This window comes from Cyprinodon tularosa, unplaced genomic scaffold, assembly GCF_016077235.1.
Source record: "Cyprinodon tularosa strain WSP-4 unplaced genomic scaffold, ASM1607723v1 ctg32, whole genome shotgun sequence".
Classification (NCBI taxonomy): Eukaryota; Metazoa; Chordata; class Actinopteri; order Cyprinodontiformes; family Cyprinodontidae; genus Cyprinodon; species Cyprinodon tularosa.
This window is the reverse complement of record NW_024039030.1, coordinates 1090447-1111424: the sequence shown is the minus strand read 5'-3', so window position 1 is coordinate 1111424 and position 20978 is coordinate 1090447. Positions and strand designations below refer to the sequence as shown.

At 35.7% G+C, this 20978-nt stretch overlaps 2 protein-coding genes across 2 annotated transcripts; one reads left to right on the top strand and one right to left on the bottom strand.

Annotated features, from left to right (window-relative positions):
• Positions 1-1530: 1530 nt before the first annotated feature.
• Positions 1531-9415, top strand: cuedc2 (CUE domain containing 2). Its single transcript, XM_038292936.1, has 9 exons — positions 1531-1689; positions 2209-2291; positions 3469-3612; positions 3702-3763; positions 3851-3984; positions 4073-4240; positions 5410-5474; positions 5551-5611; positions 5688-9415. The coding sequence occupies exons 2-9, from the start codon at positions 2218-2220 to the stop codon at positions 5832-5834; spliced, it is 855 nt and encodes a 284-aa protein (XP_038148864.1). The 5' UTR covers positions 1531-1689; positions 2209-2217; the 3' UTR covers positions 5835-9415.
• A 661-nt stretch (positions 9416-10076) lies between these two features.
• Positions 10077-20482, bottom strand: hif1an (hypoxia inducible factor 1 subunit alpha inhibitor). The gene is made up of 8 exons (XM_038292935.1): positions 20061-20482; positions 13388-13638; positions 12884-13032; positions 12568-12713; positions 12373-12479; positions 11507-11570; positions 11303-11413; positions 10077-10984 (listed from the first exon to the last, which is right to left on the bottom strand). Exons 1-8 carry the CDS (start codon positions 20238-20240, stop codon positions 10928-10930), a joined length of 1065 nt encoding a protein of 354 aa, XP_038148863.1. The 5' UTR covers positions 20241-20482; the 3' UTR covers positions 10077-10927.
• Positions 20483-20978: the final 496 nt, after the last annotated feature.

Below are 20978 nucleotides of genomic sequence, written 5' to 3'. Positions count from 1 at the left end.
GGCGGTGTACACCCTGGACATGCCAGTCTGTTGCAGGGCAAAACAGAGACAGACATAAACGTACAACCATGCACTCACCCACACCCAAGGACAATTTAGAGATGTCAGTTAACCTGAGAGTCATGTTTTTGGACTCTGGGAAGAAGTTGTAATACCCAGAGAGAACCCAAACATGCACGGAGAGAACATGCAAACTCCATGCAGAAAGACATAGGAATGTTCAATTAGAACCTTCTTGCTGCAAGGCAACAGTGCTACAAACTGTTTCACCATGCAAACAATTTATGAGGAAAATTGATGTCTATAAATTAATGCAATATTGAAAAACATTTGGACTGGATGAAGCACAATAAGAGCAAAATCTAATGAATAACAAAAAAGTAAATGTTACAAAAAAAACTTTAAAAGGCTGCAACAAAATGTAAAATGTTCTTAAAATACCTCCAAAGGTAGGATAAAAAAAAATGACACATTAAAATGAAAAGGAGGATCATTTATTAAGATGTATAAAAAATACAGAATAATTAGCTAGGGGGAAATATAATTTTCCAATAATTTTGCCATCAACACCCTTGTTTATAGATGTTGGAGATTGGCCTGTTTTCCAGTGTAGTTCTGTTTCTCTGACTGTGTCTGGCTGGATGTGCTCTCTTCATCCTCTGACATTGGAGTTGGCTCAGAGCTCGTCTGCCTGGCTGTGTGTTTCCTGGATGGGGCCGCCTTTTACAGCTGCTTTTTGTATCTCTGCTTCTGTCTCCTTGAACCCCAGTCAGCCTTGGCAGATGGCCACTCACACTGAGCCTGGTTCTGCAGGTTTCTTCCTGTTAAAAGGGAGTTTTTCCTCTCCACTGTCACCACAAGCATGCTTAGTGTGAGGAATTGCACTCCAGTCAATGAGTTGATGCAATCAACTGGTTTTCCTTAGATAGAAAACTTTGAATCAACTTGACTGTATAATCTGGTGAGCTGTAGAGTGCCTTGAGATGGCATGTGTTGTGAATTGGCACTATAGAAATAAACTGAATAAAATTGTATTTTCCATCTATTTTATTGTTATTGTTTGATTTTGGCTTTTCACATTTGTATTCCTTATTAAGTAATTTATTGTAGGCTCAGTTTTATTTACAATAGACGATTGGTTCACATTTCCTCTAAGTAAGGTGACTTTTGATTTTTACATGTGCAGTCTCACTTTTTGGTCGCTTTGCAGTAATATTGTGTTTAATTCAAGTCACATTTATTTTTGTTGTACTCTGCTTAGTTATTAATTAAAACTATATATTTTTTTTCTCTTTGAAAACAAAAGCTTTACAACATGCATCTTTCAGTGCCCATCTTTTTTACATATTCTACCATAGGCCTGCCTCTTCACTACACTGTTTACTGTTCTTGCGTTTTTAGTGTTTCTTTTTAGTAGTATGAAATCATTATGTTCTGTTCTGTTTTTTTTTTCTTGGGTTTTTTTTTTATAGCCATGTGCTTCGTGACTCTTTCCCACCTTTAGCCTATCCGCGACACGCCTGGTTGTTTACACTTAGCGGAAGTGACGTCACCTGCGTTTTGAATCGTGCGAGCTAACTGGAGATTGATCGAGCCTGCATAACCTTTGCACTGTTCAACCCGACCCTCCTCTCTCACACATCAGGGGGGGGAAACTGCAAACTTCATGTATCCATAATCTCTAACGCGGTAAATCTTAGTCGCTCTGTTTAAATAATCCAGGTTTCCGTTACTATGGAAACAGTCCATTGTCTTGCTAGCTGGTTGTTTTCGGTAGCTAACGGCGCTCCTTTTCCGCTATGACTCTTACATAATATTTAATATTTTATCAACATGGTGTTTTTTGTATCCCATTTAGTAGATTAATACAGTTTATATGTTGATGTTGTTTATTGAGAGTCGTTTAGTGGTTTATCATCACCCTCAGCCGCTGTAATAACCGTTAGCTCTTTAATGTGCTAATAGCACAACAAAGCTAATACACAAAAAGGTCATGTTGCTCAGCTGATGCTCGACATGTTCATGATGTAGGATCAGTGTCAACATGCTTAGCTTACCGGAAGAAGGGGTTTTGTAACGTCTTTTTGTAACATCTATATTTAGGCCCTAGAGTGTAGCCTTGTTAGATGAGCGACAGCTGTTGGTTTGGGTTATTTAAAAATGTCGCTGGCTGCTGTCAGTAATAGCTACCCTGATCATCATCAACAGGAGAACAACATGGACCTCCACAAAATCATCCACAGCGCCCTGCACGAATTTATCCAGACTTACATTCCTGATGCAGACCTAAGGTAAGACCCTGATCAGAATGATTCAAATCCCTTTAAAGTCAGAATTGTTCATCTTTATCTAGATTAACTATAATAGAGCTTTGGTTACTTCAGTTATTGAGCCTGAATGACATCTAGAAAAACATATTATTGGCTATTTAAAGCATCAGTACATTGTGCTGATAATGGTTTCAAACGTTTTGTGATGTAATACTTTGAAAATGATTTTTATATGTTAGTATTTACCCATTGCATGTAAATAAAAAAATGTAAATGTACATTAGGATAACTTTTTCCTACCCTCAAAGATAAAACTTGGCAGGCTTCAGTAATTAAAAAACTACTTTTAGTCTGGAGTACCTTTTTTTTAATTTCATCATTTATGATGGAAAACTCTATGGCGGACCAACTCTGCCATATTTAGAAATAAATACAGAAATAAATGATAAGAATACAGTTATTTGCCCACAAAATACTATAAACAAATAAATGTAGTGAGAAATTGAATTATACAGTCGTATAATTTTAATTTTATTTTAATTAACTTCTTTATTTATTCACATTTGTAATACTTATCTTATTTATTTATTGTCTGTTATAATCTTCAGTTTTATTTACTTCTTACTTATTTTTTTAAGGTGTTTATGTGCATGATAGAATATTTTTGTCTGGTTTATTCTTCCTTTGTATTTCTTTTACCCTCTTTATTTCTGCCTGTCGTTTTTACATTTCTGTATGCATTTCTGCCTCATTATGCAAATGAGTAATGGCTGTGTCTTAGAGGGTCAGGCCCATGTGAATTAAATGCAACTCGTATCAAATCCACAATATATTCTGCAAAATAACCGTTGATGTTAACCTTTTGTAATGATGTAATAAACTATGTGATAAAACATTAATGCTTTGTTGCGCTAACCTAGAATATCTTGCTTTTTAAAATTTTCGTTGTTTATGTACTTACAATTGGAACAGCTTGAACAGGACACATTTTGATTTACTCTAGGAGCTCATCTAAATCCATTCACGGCTACAGAATAAAGTAGACTGTACATTATAGATTTCACAAAGCCTCTGAGATTAGGTCAAAATGTTTACACTTTCTTCCATTGGATGGAAAGGTTTATATTTGTCTTCTTTTCAAGCAAACTAATGGTAGAAACATTGTGAAGTTATGGTGATTTTATCCCCCCAAATGCAGCACGCTAGATGATGTTCTTCTGTCGTACATCACTGGAGTCCTTGAGGATCTGGGCTCCCAGCAGAGCGTTGAGGAGAACTTTGATGTGGAGGTCTTTGGAGAAATGCTGGAAGCTTACATACCTGGGTTTGCTGAAATTGACAGGTAACACAGCCACATGTTGTCTCTTGGTTGGTTATATAAAAGCAAGACAAATAGAGATTTTTAAATAATGGTTTTGATTTTTTCTTTAGTGTCAAAGTTTATGAAATGATGTTCAGTCTGGCTTCAAAGCTGGCCACTGCTCGGACATCGGGTGAGTGTTTGATTATATTGTTTTTAAGCTTTCCTTTACCAGCCTGCGTTACAAACTAAATGTTGATTATCTTTTGTTGCTTTTCAGCTGACAAAGAAAACAGCGTGCCTAAGACAGGGACAGAACAGCTTTCTTTGAAACTTACTACCCTGGCCAGTCAACCAGCGCCAGGGCAAGAACCTCAGTGCCTTAAAACACAGACAGAGGGCGCTACAGCCAAGGTGATGACAACAACACGCATCAGCAGTTTTACTTTCCACCTCAAGCTTTAGAATTAATAATTAAAACTATAAATATGGTGTTCTTCAGCTGTCCGTGTCTGAGTGGGAGATCCAAGAGCAGCACCTGCTGGAGATGTTTCCAAAGTGCAGTTTGTCAGAAGCTCGCAGTGCCCTTTCCATTGCTAAAGGAGACATGGAGGAGGCGGTTCGACTTATCATAGAAGGGGATGTGCAGCTCAGCCCTACTCCTCTTAATGTAAGTCTCCATGATGAAAAAACTTTGCGCTTTATCTTAAGGGCTCTCCACCATTTTTAAGTTACCCCTGCAACCTGCAAACGTTATGAACCCCTGTTTATCAATTTTACAGCTTGAAGGGTTTTTCCACATTCTTCTTTATGAAGAGGTTCAAGTTAGAACAGAAATATCCTTTATCATCCCACAGTGGGGGAAATCAAGGCGTGTCTGTGGTAAATCATCATCGCTACAGTTTCTCTGCTCTGAACTTAAGCTATTTCTTTCTAACACATGGGTGTGATTTGATCTAAGCCTTTCAGTGTTAGCTCTTACTTTGCACTTAGTGTTGTTTTCCTGGATGGAGTTATGTGTCCCTTTTTTCAAGTGTTTGGAAATCGCTAACAGGTTTTTTTTTAGTGCTGCACTGTGTCCCTTTTATCAACAGGTTTCTTTGTCCCTGCAGGAGAAAAGCCTCCCATTAGCATGGTACCATGCCATGGTGTGTTCATAATCACAAAACTTGCATTTATACTTAGTTTGAAATAACTGATACGATGGTCTTTACTAGTTGGCTGATTTCTGAAAGCAGTTCATTGATCTGGATTTATGCATCTACTTTGGGACTGTTAAAGGTGTAGTTGCGGATGTTCTATTTCTGGGTGAATCATCTAAATAAGTGGTCCTCTTAATTGTCAAATATTCTGGTGATATGTTTACGTAATACCATCCTACTTGCACATCCCCATTTTCACTTACTGGTGGTGAGTCTGACATAGTGGAAAAATTGCAAATCTTTTGGAAAGTAAGTTTGTATGAGCGATGCAAAAGGAAACTTTTAAGCAGAGCGTGCACGAGGAGAAATGGGCTCATGCATGCTCTCGTACACGTTTAATAGATGCTCCCTCTCGGGAGCAGGTACAGGGTTGTGCATGTGCATTTTTTATATATTTTTTTAAGTGCAAAGGGCGGTTCTTTTCAAAAATCCCTCACTATACCTTTAAACTAAAATTGGTTCAATTCAAATTTGAAAATTATTTGAACACGTTTTGACTCATAAACGATGCTGTATTTTTGCTGGTCTGTAACATAAAATCCCAATAAATGCAGTAAAGTTTGTAGTTGTTGCATAATAAAGAATACTTCTACATGCCTTAGTAAACAGCTGAGTTGATCTCATTCTGCTGTCTCAGGTAAACCAAGGGAAGAGCATTTCCTCTCTTGCGGACCAGAAACTTAAAGAGAGTATCCTTGAGAAGTAAGTCAAATGGTTAATATCATGGCTGTAAACAGAAATATCCTCTCAAGTTAATGTTCAATCTCTATCTGTGCAGATACATGCTGGTGGACAGTGAGGAAGATAACAAAACACATCGGCCCGTCGCCCCCAAAGATGTATGATTCTGAGCAGATTTCATCTTCAGAAAGTTTTTTTTTCTTTTCAGTAACACTTTTTGTCTCTCTTAATCAGGCTCCAAAAAAGCTTGTTCGCTACCATGGTAACCAGGTGGTTACAACAAAAGGTGAGAGATACCAGCTTGTGAAGAAAAACGAGGATGACGAAATGAAGAAGACCTACGTCCACCTGAAGCCGGCCCGAAAGTACCGCTTTCATTGATGATGAGCTCCTGCAGCTAGTAACAGCATTGTTTACACTACTCCTTTATCCAGCTCATTAAAACGGAACTTGGTGTAATTTTTTTTTTCTCCCCAAGTAGTAGAAAGCATTTTGTCTTTTCAGTGTGGGAGTGGCTTATTTTAAACATTTCTAACCATCAGGCCTTGAAAAAATATCTTGGTATTTTAGCTGCGTCGCTGATGCTTTTCAAACTTTTTTTCATCAAGCTGTTGTAAGTTGTTTTTTGTTTTGTTTTTTTGTGTGACAGACAGCCAATCAGATTTATTTTTGGCCACCTCAGCAGGTCTGATGTTGCACTGACAGCTCTTTTCGGGCAGGAATTATTGATCCATGATATTTCCTAGTGAGCATTTCTATGTTTGTGAATAAGTGGTGCTGCCGAAGTTAATTTAGGACATTAGAGGTCTTAGTGTCTTTCCCCATCCCCCATATATTTCATCATGGTTTATTATAGAATTTTGCTTAAGCCTTTAATTATGTATGTTGTGTTTTTGCTACACTCCAAAACTGTATTTTATCTGACAGATTCACAGATTTGTAAGTTATTGCACTGATCCAGGGTGAAGGCAAATGTCTAAAAAGAAAGGAGTCTTAGTATGTGTCTTTATTACTGATTGGGGAAAAACTGTATATTTGTTATTCTCTACTGAGCCACTTGGACAAATAACAGATTTGGCTTCGCCCTGACAAAATAAGTCTAATTTTCATCCATCATGTTTACTGAAAAAGCTAAATTAATGTAAACATTTGCTGAAAAGCAAATACATTTCTTTTTCTAGAAGTGAACAAACTACAACACCGTCTTATGTATTGGAACATGTGGTTTTTGGTTTCCTTCAATTCTTCTGTAAATTGCAAACCTGATGAGTTTTATCTTGAAGCCCAGATCATTTATTTTTGATATGTAAATAATTATGTCGGCAAATCCTTAAATACTTTGCAGCGGTGTTACCAAAATGTTAGCTGCCTGTATTAGTTTTTGAAAGCAATGATTTGCAAACCTAGCTTGACCTCTTCATTAAATTTGAAATGGCAATAGAGATAAAATACAGTATATCTGTTACTGTATGATGTATGTTCATGCCTTTAATTTGAAAAACCTCTCAGTTTAGATGAGGATAAACAGTTGAGAAAGCAGGACAGGCTATTCATTTTTCAGTTCTCTTCAACATAATGTTCAAATAGTGATGTCTTAATGTTGTGTTTATCAGGAAACGGTAATTTATTGAAGCTGGATAAAAAATAGCCTCTGTTGTACTAAAACCAAACAAAAGCTATACATTATACAAACCATGAGGAAAAGTTGGGATACCGTACCCCCTTATAACAAGTCTGAAAAATGTACTTAATTACTCGCATTCTCTCTGGGATAATGTAGTCTGCCGATCATGGATTTATGAACATCTTACCGCGAGTTTGTTCACTTATCATCAGAAGAACACCAAACTAAATCTCAGAGCTTTAGAGGAGGAAATCCTCCAATGAGTTATGTTCTAATCAAGCACTTGATATAATAATATTCTTTAAACATTTTCCTTTGTATTAATTGAATTTTACAATATTGTTGAATTGGTATTTAAAAACATACATTTTTTGGAAGGGTCCTGAGGAGAGGATTCTTCCCACCTTTTAAACAGTGTTAATTATGGTATTTAAAAAAAAAATGCTTAGATACTATCTGAGATTGAGGAAGTTATTGTAGGAGATGATTATGGAAGAATTGTTTTAATGGTCACACTGGATACAACAAATAAATACTTGATAAAAAACTTTATGTAATGCCTCTTTTCATAATTGCTGGATTTGTGCCTTTCTTTGATTAATTGATTAATAATAGGTAGGTAATTAATATGCTTCATAGTTATTTAATAGAATTTGACAGAGCATCTTACAAAGGATATTCACCTTAAGGTAAAATGTATTAGTTGTTTGGCTTCTCTGTTTTTGGGGTGGTTGTTTTTACCAAATGGAATGTTTTCAACTCTGCATAATCAAGTAAACCATTATTTCATTACCTGCTTATTTTGATAATCAATTGATATTATGAATTGCTGTAACATAAGCAGGAATGTTTTCCAACTTTATATGTTGGAGGTTTCATCCCTGGCTGAGTTTAACTCTTATCAGATGTGTACAGTAAATCTTCAAAGCTGATGACGTGGGTCAGAAAGTATGATTCATTGACTTAGAAGTCCCTACTATTGGTGGATATACTGAATTGTTGCAGATATAACATTTTAAACCTCTAGAAGCAAAAACATACAAAGAAGATATGGAAATGTTAAGACATTTAGGTTATTGTAAAATATGTTGCACTGACAAACAAGGCCTGTTACAGCTGAAATACAAAGTAAAATCTGAATAACGTAATTAAAACAGCAGTGGTTTGACCCATTGCTCTCAACACATAAAATGTATATTAACACTGATTCAACAGGTTTGCAAATCATTGTTTTATTTAGCATTCTGTGCAACTTCTGAAAGTTGGATTGTGTTTATAAAGATGAAAGGTGTGTTTTTTTCAGGGAAACCTAAAACTACTGTGGCTCTTGTCTCAGTTGTGTTTGTGTGTGAATTTTTGCCCCACTTGCAACTATTGTAAAATGAGTGAACTCCTTTATTCTTTTGAGTTGTTTATTTAGGACAAATAAGCTGATCTGTTTCTTCTTCTCCCAGGATTAACTATTTATATTGCTCCTCTGTTTGATGTAACGTGCAGCTCTTTGAATCCTATGATCTGTTATTCCCCTGACTGTAAAATAGAACTGGATGTTAAGATGATGTGATGTTATATTTATCATGCAGTGGTGTTACTGTAGATCAAGGAGCAGACCTTTCTGAAACTGTTAATATTTTTATCTTCATCATAGCTTCTGATAAACAATTGATAGTAAACCTAACTTTTGTAGACAACCATGGGCTTCCTGTTTAAGATCTAAAAGAAATTATTCAGATAAATCCGAGTGAAACATTTTACTTTGCATGTCCACTTATTTTCAACATCCTAGGCAATCTTTAGAAGTAAGATTGCTTTTTAATTATTTTTAAAGAAAAAATTGGGTTTAGAAATTTTAGTATTATCTTGGCTTTTTTTTTCCTCTTTCAATGTTCTAAATGACAAGTCAATTAAAGATAAATAAATCCAGTTTTACATTAAATCGAGATGCTTTCTTATAGTTTACCAGTTAATTTAAAAGGTTATCCATTAGTATTTGTGCTCTGGACTTGCTGTTCCAATGTTCAAAGGACAATTTTACCTCCTCTTCTAACGATTACCTCACACAGGATACGAAAATCAACACACATCACTAATTGTGTACTTTTAACCAAATATTGTACTACCTGCTTTAAAGACTACAAGTCTGGGATACATTTTTTTTTAAATGGTTGAGGTAAATCCAGATACTTTATTCGGTGTCGGACTATCAGTATCAGACTGTTCTATTAAAACAAAGTTTAACAATTTAGGAGTCCAGAACATTATGAAGGAAGCCTGGAGATGTTTGATCTTTCATGCCCGTCTGCAAATAAACTTTCTCAATAAATGTTTCACCAGAACAGCAGAAGACTCCGTATTCCAAACAGCATTAATGAAACACTTTCAGATTTAAAGCTTTTTAATTCCAGAGTGAAAGCAAACACATTCACCATAATATAGAAAAGTTTCAACTCAACTTCCTTTGTTGTCATGTATCCTATCAGGCAAATACACAGTAAACAATTCATCTAGAAATTGAAACACTTTGATGTATTTTTTTCTAACAGATAAATTAAAACTCATTGAATAGAGTGCAATTAATAAAGAAATATATATAAACACTATTTAACAAGATGAAAATCTGCTGGGACTGACTTTCTGAAGTTTGCATGGTGAGAAAATAGTGTGTTTGGCAAACCACATATTATTCTGCTTTTTCTGTCTCAAACTAATCTGCAATATGCAAAAACTTCTGGAAAAGGTTTAAAGAAAGGTATAAACAAAATCAGATGTCTAAGAGGCCTTAGAGGGAAATTTAGTCTCCAGCTGGCAGGCTTGGTGTATTTTTCAGGGTGTTAAGTGTTTATGCCGGATGTAAGAAAAGTCCAAATAAATGCATGTCTGATTATTGATAAGTTTAAAGTGCCTGTAATGGAGCTCTTTTAAAACAAGTTGTGTTTGTGTTGCTTAACTATTTTATTTCTAATAGGAAAAAGAAAATGGAAAAGACAAGCTAAACAAGCTTTTCCAAAACTTGACCACTAGATGGTGCTGTAAGCTGCACAACGACAAAGCAGTAGATGATCTTATTAGCTCATCAACTGGTGGCATTTAATATTTATCATTTGTTCCATTAAACTTATCGTAGTTTTGTTAGATTTCCAGCTAGTCACATTTATATGCAAAGCTCCGTCTTTTATAGTTTGGCTGCAAATTCAACAAAATCTTATATATAAATACAAACAAAAGCCTTTTTTAAATTAATACCCTTAGCTATACTCAACTCATACCTTTATCATCTAATAACTGAGTGATTTTTATATTCTTTCTAAATTATGGTGAGTCTTGTTGATAAATGAATGCAGATTAGTATGAACTGACATAATGCAGATAAAGTTATTCTAAAGAACAGTTTTTTCTGTGAAAACGAATGTAATATTGGGATTTCAAAATTCATCCCTTAAGATATGAAATCTCTTTATGTCACCTATATAAGCAATGTTTACTCATCTAAAACACAGAGGCTTCCTCAAAGGTACAAATATCAAAATTTAAGGCCAAAGCGGAACTTGTAAGACTTAAGGAAACACTGATTCAGGGAAATATGTGTGGAAGTCTTCACTCCAAGGGGGGGCAAAAAGGGAAAGAAAATAATCCTCTTAAGAGTTGGTTAAAATCCCAGTGGTGTAATTCATTTCCTGACTCCGTACCCTTATTATGACAGTGGCATTCTGAGACAGAAGCAGAATGGTTTCATGTTGGCTGATTGCTGCCATGCACTGCTGCTTAGCTCCGACGACAGAAAGCGTACTGAAGACACACACGCTTCACATGCAAACAGTTTGTGGAGCAGTCCGTTCAGCGGCTTGGAGCTCTAACTGAAACACTGGTCATATCTCCCTTTGATCATCGTTTTTAGTAAAGGCCCAACCTACAGAGAAGAAAGAGGAGTTTACTGTTTCATAAAATCGCAAATAATGCAGCACTCTGCCCTAAATGTTCATCTTCTGTTGGTGGAAAAATCAAGCTATCCATTAATATTCACAGTAACTGGGTTGTTGGGAGGGTCTGTATCCTGGAGGGATTTTATTTTAACATTGACCTAAATATAGATCATTTTTAACTACTCTAGAAACAGGCAATGTGACATTCAAGTGCAAACATTATTCAGATGATAGTGTTTACACTGCGCTTCGTTTGCAACAGTAATAGCAGCAAACAAATGTATGTGTATATATTTTTTATTTACCTCATGTGGATCTCCAAGTGCTTCTCCAAGCATCTTCTCTATATTCCTCATGATAGCAACCTTCTGATGAGCTCGCAGAGGGTATTCTATCTTCTTGGGCGTAGGAGCTCCCTAAAAAAACACAATTAGACAAAATGGTTAAAAAATGTATTGAGAATCACACTTTCTTTTATTCAAAACAGCTTTCGACTTGAACATGCGTACTTTGTACCAGAAGTTAACAGTGATGGTCACTCCACCATTCAACAATGACTCGATGTGATGCCACCTTTAAAACAAGACAAAAATGACTGAAAGAAATCATAAAAAAACATGTTTTTTCTTCTGATAGCTTGTTTTTATTTGAAGATGAAATCAAGAGAAAGATTTTTTTTAATATGCAGTTAGAAAATAATGAGGAAAAAAAGCTTAAATAGAATTAAATCTATCATTTTTAGAGCAAATCATGTGCTTGTTGTCATTTTATATAATCTTTCACTTTTAATCTCGGGAAAACTGAATGTATACATTTGAAGAATGCTAAAGAATAATTGTAAGTAATTAAAGCTACCATTAAGAAATACAAAAATATATATTTTTTTTTTGAGTTTGTGAACCATGTGACTGACAGAAATTGAAATTCAAGCTTAAATCATTTTAGAACTGAATGGTGATTCCAGTGTCCTGCCAAAAAGTAAGCAGGCATTTAACTGTGAAGGTAGTATGGACAATTTCTATACTCAGTCTCAACACATTCTCATAACTTTATGTAAAAAACAACAAGAAAATTGAATAGTCTCATTAACTTAGGCTTACTGAACATCTGGCTTTCTTAAACTAAAACAAGATGAGAAGTCGCAGAGGTTAGCTTGTTCTTCCTGAGCTCAGCTGTCTGCCTGCAGGGCTGATATATGGCTTCCACCTTCTGTGATACAGTTTCAGTTAACATTTCTATCTATTTTTATCCAGAACAAATTTTCCGTTTATAATGCAAGAAGATAAACTGAGTTAAGATCTCGTTCAGCACAATTTAAACTCACACAGTTTGGTGGTTAAATGCCGAAAATAGGAAGATCAAAAGCATGTCTTACCAATACATAGGGATGTAGAGAACATCTCCAGGTCCCACAACAGCTTCATACCCAACAGTATTCTTAAAATTTGGAAACTTCTCATAGTTAGGGTTATCAAAATCAACCTAAAAAGGCAGAAGTTGTTGAAAAATATGAAAGTATGTCCTTAAGTTTAATGAGCCACTTTTAAATCTGGAGAACAGCAAAAGTTACTTGGCTCTGTCTGTCACAGGGGTGATGGACTGGGTAGGGATAGAGACACTCAAACTGGTCTGGAGGGAAGAGGATGCATCTCTTGTGGCCTTTTATCTGTGCAAAGAAGTTCTGCTGCTCGTCATAATGTGCTGGTGTCACATTGCCTGTGAAGTATAAAAACATATATGATGCTCAACATTCTGAAATATACTACTGTTTCCTTTGAAAGCCTCTCTGAAGTTAATAGAACAGGTATGTTTCCACACACAGGTGAACTCCATTTGCCAGTAAGGGTTATGGAAACTGCATTACAGAAGATAAATGAGAAGCTCACCCTCCATGCCAACAAGCAGCAGGTTGGACGTCAGTGCTCCCCAGTTTCTTTTGGCTTGCTGTTTGTTGATCCAGTTCCAATTGAAACCAAGAAAATCAACAACAATCTTCTTTCCTACTGTGTCATTTAGTGTTTGCTGCAAATAGACTCTTGAAACACATAAGGAAAGAGACGTGCTTTAATTATGAGTCATGCCATTTCACAAGCAGAGGGCTGAAAACATTCCCTAGTCCGGCTAATATTAAGTGTTGCAAAATAGAAAATGGCCTTGTTTACAGTGGAGTTTAATGTTGAACTGAATGAGGCAGAAGCTGGAAACCCAACGAAAACATCAACTGTAAGGGTTGGCAAGTTAATCTTAGTATAGTAAGAGCAACCAGATCCATCAGGTCAAAGGAATAAGCCTCTCATGTATATAACTGCTTATTCACTGGCTCTGTATCAAAGGCATGTCTTTTCTGTAACATTTAGCTGCCAGAGGTTAAAAATGCACAAATCATTTACCTCTCATCTCCTCCTTCCTCTTCTCTTTTATGCATGCTATCCACAAACTCTGAGAATTTCATTTCCACTCGACGGGATTTGGGAACAAAGTCTGTAAAGATGCACATTTTCTTCTCATCATAGTAAAGGAATTTGTGGTTTTCCGAAATGTAAACAGAGAAGTCTCCATTTCCAATGTTCTCCTGGAGGTATGGGATATCCCATTTCAGAGCTGGATATACGAGGTTTGTGTCTGTCAAAACCACCGGTTCCTGGAAGAAGATTAGGAATACTTTAATGAAATGTCAAAACAAGATGCATTCTGTCTGCACACTTAAGTGGAAGTAGGAACTAAATACGGACAACTTAAAGCAGTTTCCCTTGATTTCATTAGTTAATTCTGACGTATAGAAGGCTTTTTTTGTACCATCTAATCCTTAGAAAACCACCTTAGAAGGAACACAATCTATATGATAGACTATGCGTTTATAAAATAATATATAATCATGAATAATATCAATAACAGATATGAACCAAAAAAACTAGCCCCACAAAAGAACACAAGCTGAGATTATGAGGCACAGAGGGGAAGTGGCTAAACTTAACATCACAAAAGCTGCTTTCATCCATTTAAAAAGGGGAAGTCTTGCAGATGTCCAATAAGTCTTGACATCTAGGTGGTAACAGACATTTTTCCATCAACAATGAGTAAAATACACTGGGATGAACAACATTTAAATTATGCTCCTGCTATCAGTACTTTGCAACCATAGGACAAGCAGCAGTTCAAATCTAAATTTTAATTTTCAGTTACACTTTTTATTAGGGCTAGGTAAAGAAATCGATTTAATCCATTTTGAATCGATTCCTTTACATTTTTGCTAAATCGATGTCTAGGGAATGAGATTGATTCGTTTAGTGACCCACGTGAAGTTCACATTCAAATAAGCAGGAAAGATGCACTCAAGATGACTTCAAGCCAGACAGCTGCAAATATTCCCAATAGGTTGACTGAATACATTAACAAATGGGGGCTGACCGGCAAACACCCTGTAGTTGTTACAGACAACGCTGCAAATATGGTTTGTGCAGTGAAGATAATGCAGTTCCTGCATGTCTGCTGTGTCCCCGCCGTGTCACGTCTGCTTGCTCGAGTGAGGCTTCCCTTTTTGGCTTTTCACAAACAAGTTTGCACTTATGAGACAGTTTTGTTCACATCTCAAGTTTAAACTGTCTGATTTACAAGTTTGCACTTTGTGTTTAATGTGACAGAAAAAAACAAAATACATGAGTATTTTGAAACACAGTTCAACCACTTTCTTTATTGTAAAAACAGATCGAATCGAAATTAATCGATTTAGAACTGTATGAATCAAAATCGAATTGATTCAGGACTTTGGCGAAAAAACCCAGCCCTACTTTTTATGCTTCTGCAATATAAAAAAAAAACTGAAGCAGCAACTGTTAATAGTAAATAAACTTGCTTACTGTAAATCATTTGAAGGCTGCATCTAACCCTATCAGATAATTGCACTTTAAAAATGTGATTGTATCTTGTACAATTCATTTTAATAGCTATTGTATTTTGCACCTATGACAAGTATTGATGTCAAAAATGTATGTAATAAAACAACGTAGTGAGGGAAAAAAATAAAAATAACTTTTTAAGAATAAAGTTATCATGCAGCCAGCTATCAGTTAGTGCTGCAATTTCTTCTCCAATTGCTTAATTTGTGATTTGGTTATTAGTTGCACAGTCCAATTAAAGAAAATATATGGCCAATTGCTGCTAGCAATTCCAGATATTTCCTAAACTGTCCATAAAAAAATAAAAACCGTCTATTGATTTTTATTTTTCCCCCAATAATGATGTTGCAATATCCAATTTATCTTTGGGTTTAATTAACTATTTTAATTAAACTGTGTAGCTACTTTAAATTTAAAGGGATTTTATTTATTTCAAAACGAGTAAAATTGTACATTCTTTCTAAAAAAAAAAATAAATAAATAAATAAAATAAAATAAAAAACTTGCATAATAAGATAAATATGAGCATAAATAGCTGACTTCCATGATAAACTGGGGGGGGGGGGGGGAATCTGGTATTCAGGTTTAAAGCGTAGTAATTCACAATAGAGAAAAATAGAAGTACCATCACTATTATTCAAATGTATATAGGCCTAAGCATCTTAATTAGATTTTTTTTATCTACTTTTTAAATATTTCAAATAAAACTTAGAACATTAATGCCTTCAAAACCTCCAATCTTAAAAGTTCTTAAAATAAAAGTTCTCTAAAGTTGAAAATTTTCACTCACAAATGTAGCTAACTAGACCACGGTTGTAAATAATACAGCAGCAAGAGAAAACAAAAATTGTCATGCAAAACACTTTATATTAGAGTTAGTCAATTTATTTTGATGAATTGCAAAAACTTAAAATGCAAAAAGCCTTATCACAAAAACCTTTTGCATCTGGAGGTTTTTGTCATATCCTATTAAAATAAATGTAATCTATTTTAAATAATTTAACTATTAAATTGCCGTTCAATGTTTTGCATCTGCATTAGTTTGCAAACTATAAAATAACCAAATATAACTGCAGTTCATATATTTCCAAAATTACATTTTGCGATTTAGGTGCGCGTGCTTCGCGTGCATGCGCTCCAGGGTCTACGTGACTAAATGAACGTAGCCCGTGGTGCGCGCTCCCGCGGCCCGGCCGCCTGCAGCGGCTCGGTTTCACTTTCACCGGAGGACGCTGAAAATCTGCTGCTGCGAAACCCGTTAGAGGAACATTTACACCAGCTGGTCTGCGTTCATTTTTCTATTATTAGCAAAGGCGATAAAAGTCTGAATAATGTTACAGATCAGTGCCGTTAAGGCAGATAAATATTGCAGAGAGAGAAGATTATTTTATTTAACCTGATGTAAATTTCTGTTTGCTACAACAGGTGTACATATATATACAAAGCTGATAATCAATCTTGACCTTCTTTTAATTAAAAATGAACATAATCGACCTATAAAATTAATAAATGAAGATATGTGGTAAGAATACTCAGCTTTTAGCCTTAAAATTTATCCTTTAAACCTAACAGCTATTATCATAATACAACTATTCTTTCAAACATATAAAAATCTAAAAAAAAACTACAACTTCATTTATCACAAGACGGATTTAAGGGTGGCTTTTAAACACCGCACAGCAACAGAAGTACACAGGAAGAGCTCCTCAGTAGCTCAGATTGCTTTAGCATCTCTTGTGCCATTTTCTGAAGGTCATTTAGAAAGGAGGAGTTCACTTTTACGCAGTGATTAATGCTATTCTTGTATAACAGTTCTCAGGAGATTAACATCGCAGTGCAGATCCATAAAAAGCAGGAAAGCATAGGAAAAGGAAACCTGGATGATTTTGAGTCAGTACAGATGTTTTGCTCACATCACATTTCTGTAAATGTTGCTGATGGGAATACTATGAAGGTGTTTTAATATATAGCAGTCAGTGTAAAGATAAGATACAAACAGCAATGAATCTAAAATTGAGTTTGCACATTTGGTGTTTTGTAACACAGCTTTAATTTCGGGGCATGTAGTTCACTAGAGCTCCAAAGGTTGCCACAAAAATCCTCTTTCTTCCATGACGACTTAATTTAGCTGGTAGATGTTCATAATATTGTGCTCCTTCTTCGTTTTTAGGATGTCCTGCAGATCTTGAACAGGGTCTGATTAGTTTCTTTAGCAAAGCAATGGTCACCTTGGAGGTGCGTTGGGGTCTTTATCATGCTGAAATACTAGCCTGTGACCCAATTGCTGCATTGTTCGCTCAATAAAATTATGGCTCCGCACTGCCATTGGCACTTATGCAGCACCAAACCATGACTTTTCCACCAACATGCTTGACTTTAGTAAACCATACTAGTCTTTTTACTCCTCATCTGGTCACCCAGTAGTTATGGACCATCTGAGCCAAATATCTCGCTCTCATCAGACCAGAGGACCTGGTTCCAGTAATCCAGGTCCTTAGTCTGCTTGTCTTTAGGAAACTGCCTCCTTATGCATCATCTTAAAATGCTTCATCTTGAGATGACAGGCATGCAGACCATTTTGATACAAGATGCCATGTATGGTCTGAGTACTGACATGAGGAGGGAAAATAACCCAACTAACCGCAATCTGGACATGTTAACCTTGAGGTGTTGCAGGCAGTGTACGCATTAATATGTGATTTCTTATGTGCTGTCCCACTTAATGTTTATTAAAATGTCAAGGTGGAACTCATTCTAGTGCAGTACTGCAAAATTTGATTTACTTGTTAACAAAATGCAATTCAGTCTGTATTTGTTACACAAAAGATGAAATATTAAGCAATACGTCACCCTTTGCAAAAAGCAAACAGCTCATGGAAGGCCAGGGAAGTGGGGATGTTTTTGGGAACTGAAACATGGTCAGCAGCATTTATTTAAGTAAAACATACCATTTTAAGAGAACAATGCCCTAGCAGAGAATGTGCTATTGAATAAAGACGTACTATCCTGTTACATGAAAACAAAATAAAAGATGTTAATTTAAAGCTGATTAACCTGAAATGAAAACAACTACACAGACATGAATAATAAAAACTCCAAAACCAAATGTAAACAAAGGCATAATGTTGTCGGTCCTGAATAGACACACTGCCAGATAAAGTGCTTACGGTATGTAAAATCAGATGCCAAACAAAAAGAAGAGTTAATGAAAAATTAAAAAAATTTATTTTCTGACCTTAAAAATTTTACAATTAGTCGACTATAAAAAAAAAAAAAAAAAATTAACCGCTATTGCAAGCAGCGCCAACAAGATCAATTAAAGTAGTTGGTCGAATTTTTAAGTGATGCTTTTATATCTTTAAGCACTGTTTATACTTCAGTTTAAAGTCTGCATAAGAGCTAAGGACCTCATACTTGCTGATCAAGGACTCATCAATCAATAGTTTAAACCATCGCTGTTACAGTGCTCTTATCTTTTGATGAGCACTGCTTGTCAGCTGTCTAAAAGGATGGCACTATGTGCTTCCCTCACATACAAAAATAAACGTATTCAGCTGTTTGTAAATCTTTCTAGACACACAAATCCATGATTTGAAATTTCCCAACTGTTAACAGAGCGGGGGTTTAAAACAGTAGAGCAGAGAACTGCAGGTTGACCCACATATTTAATGGGCTTTGCCAAGCAGATATTGTATGAAATACTCTACATAAAATCTAACAGTAGAAAATCGGTTGTTTATTGTCTAATCTTATTTAAGTGTATATTTAAATAAATTCTGAGTGGTATATATAAAATATCTAATTAATCACATAAAATTAGGACACATTTTTCAATAAATTATATACCGGGTAGCAGTGCCAGTAACTGCATCATTCTCTACATTTTGTTTAAACATATTACTACAGAACATCTGTTTTAGTGTGATCATTTAAACATGAATTGTAGATGAAGAAAGAATTTAACTCCTTATATGTGACAATTTTGGCTTATTTGGTTCAAATAAAAGGGTGAAAATCTATTCAGATCTTCTGATTTACATCAATGCTGCCCCACGATAGAGTCAACAGGTGCATTCAACCAACTGATGTGTAATTAATACTCTGGATTTAGTCGACCTAGATCCTTAAAAAGCTTTCGTTTTGCCTGGATAACATAAAAAAAAAAGCTAATTTGCCTTACTTTTAAATGATTTACATTCACCTTAATGGAGGTCTATATGCATTTTATAAATTCCCCCATTCTCAAGACAGATAATGGAAATAACAAGAGTGAAAAATAGCACAGTGAAAAATATCTACCTCAGCTTCTTTGCACTGAATTCGTGTCATCATCTGTTTGTTCCCTAAATCAGAAATGTCCCAACTCAGATCTACATCAACTTAGATCTACGCCACCTCAGATCTACGCCAGCTCAGATCTACGCCAGCTCAGATGACTATATATGACTATATTTGTCATATCAGTATTAAAATATCTTCCACCAACTGTTCCTAGACTTTTAAGCTCATGACCCACAATACAAGACGTGTGGTCCCAATTACCAATTTGTGTATTTTTAAGCCAATCACACACAGACATAATAGTAGCAGGAACATCAAATATATAGTTTATATTTTAAGTTAAATTTTATTTTTTTCATTTATCATGCATAGATTTAATCTGTAAAGTAATTTCCAGTCTGGGGATCAGTCTAATGCACAGATCAGGTCTGTAATAATTAGTGTTTTTATACATTGTATAGTATTATAAAGCAAATTTAACGTTAAAGTACCCTATAAATACTTGACCTAAACTGCTTTATATTAAAACAGTGAGTCAAATATCCTGTTTAAAGCAAAGGATATATAAATATCCAACGTAACATAAGGCAAATCCTAAAAACCATAAAGAAAGTCATTCAAATGGTGTTTTTAAAAAGTAATAAAAACGATCGGAATGTATTCCTTCCTAAGTTTTTACTGTAACTGAAATTAAAAATAATTCTAGATTAAATAGGAACCGTGTCAACATTGTTAACCCCTTCCTTCAATCTAAAATATAATAGATATTAACTTTTACTATCAGTACCTTTCCATTTCCGTGTTTATGCTTCTTTAAATTGAGCCGTCAGGTGAAAGGTTCACTTTTATTTATATATATATATACACCTAACTGCAGCGGAGTTACCTCGTTGTTTATGAGCATCTCTGCCCTGGGATCCGTGTAGGACAGCCGGGGAATGGGCTTGGTTGGGAAAGGGTATTTTCGGAGCTGGGAAATATCCCAGCCTCTACCCTGGACGTCGGAAAAAGCCGCTCCTCCGTCGCTCGCCGCCGCCTCGGCCTCCGCAACAGTCGCCGCTGCCATGGTGGTAGGACGAGCCCCGCTTCAGCTGCTTCGCCTCGGTCCTCCTAACAATGACAGCGGGGAACAGCTGCTCCTTTAAATATAAATAGTACTAATGTGACGGAAACCACTGGGACAGCCCCCCACCCTCCCTGCTCACGTGTATTAATAATTTAATTAAATTCGTGAGCTCCTGTCAACCCTGAGGCTGTGGACACAGCTCTGCTCCGTGGGTGAATGTTTACACGCTGCAGTGACAGGCAGCAAACAAAACCACAAGCTTGAACGGGCAGGAAGACGTCCTCATAAATGAAGGCCACCAATATTCTACAGCGCCCTCTAGCGTCTCGGGTCACACAGGTTCTCCCCGTGATTACAATACTGAAAAATAGAATGGAATAGAAATTCCCTAAATGGGGAAATTCTGGTGTTTACAGCAGCAGAAAGATTATTTAAAAAAAATCTCACACAAATGTGGACCCTAGAAAATGTATAAGAATAACATACTAGTGAAGATGTACTGTTAATTTTATCAATATAAAACTGTGCATATGGAGAATAAATAACCAATATACAGCTATGAACATTTTTATAGTAATGGTTATTTGAAAATAGCAGCAACAACAGAGATGTGCAAAATGGCAGCAGCATGTAATTTAATAACTTAGATAGAAACTGTGCAAATCAGCATGAATATAATGACTTACTGAGGTTGCGGGAACAGTGGTGGTTATAGAGAGGGTAACCCATTAAAAATCA

What these genes read in the sequence shown, in the direction of transcription:
- cuedc2 (XM_038292936.1), top strand. Translation starts at nt 2,218, where the DNA reads ATGGACCTCCACAAAATCATCCACAGCGCCCTGCACGAATTTATCCAG. An exon ending in CAGAGGGCGCTACAGCCAAG is followed by an intron (nt 3,985 to 4,072) that starts GTGATGACAACA and finishes GGTGTTCTTCAG; the next exon opens with CTGTCCGTGTCTGAGTGGGA. An exon ending in GGCCCGTCGCCCCCAAAGAT is followed by an intron (nt 5,612 to 5,687) that starts GTATGATTCTGA and finishes TCTCTTAATCAG; the next exon opens with GCTCCAAAAAAGCTTGTTCG.
- hif1an (XM_038292935.1), bottom strand. Translation starts at nt 20,240, where the DNA reads ATGGCAGCGGCGACTGTTGCGGAGGCCGAGGCGGCGGCGAGCGACGGA. An exon ending in GCTGCTTGTTGGCATGGAGG is followed by an intron (nt 12,714 to 12,883) that starts GTGAGCTTCTCA and finishes TATACTTCACAG; the next exon opens with GCAATGTGACACCAGCACAT. An exon ending in CCTGTGACAGACAGAGCCAA is followed by an intron (nt 12,480 to 12,567) that starts GTAACTTTTGCT and finishes CTGCCTTTTTAG; the next exon opens with GTTGATTTTGATAACCCTAA.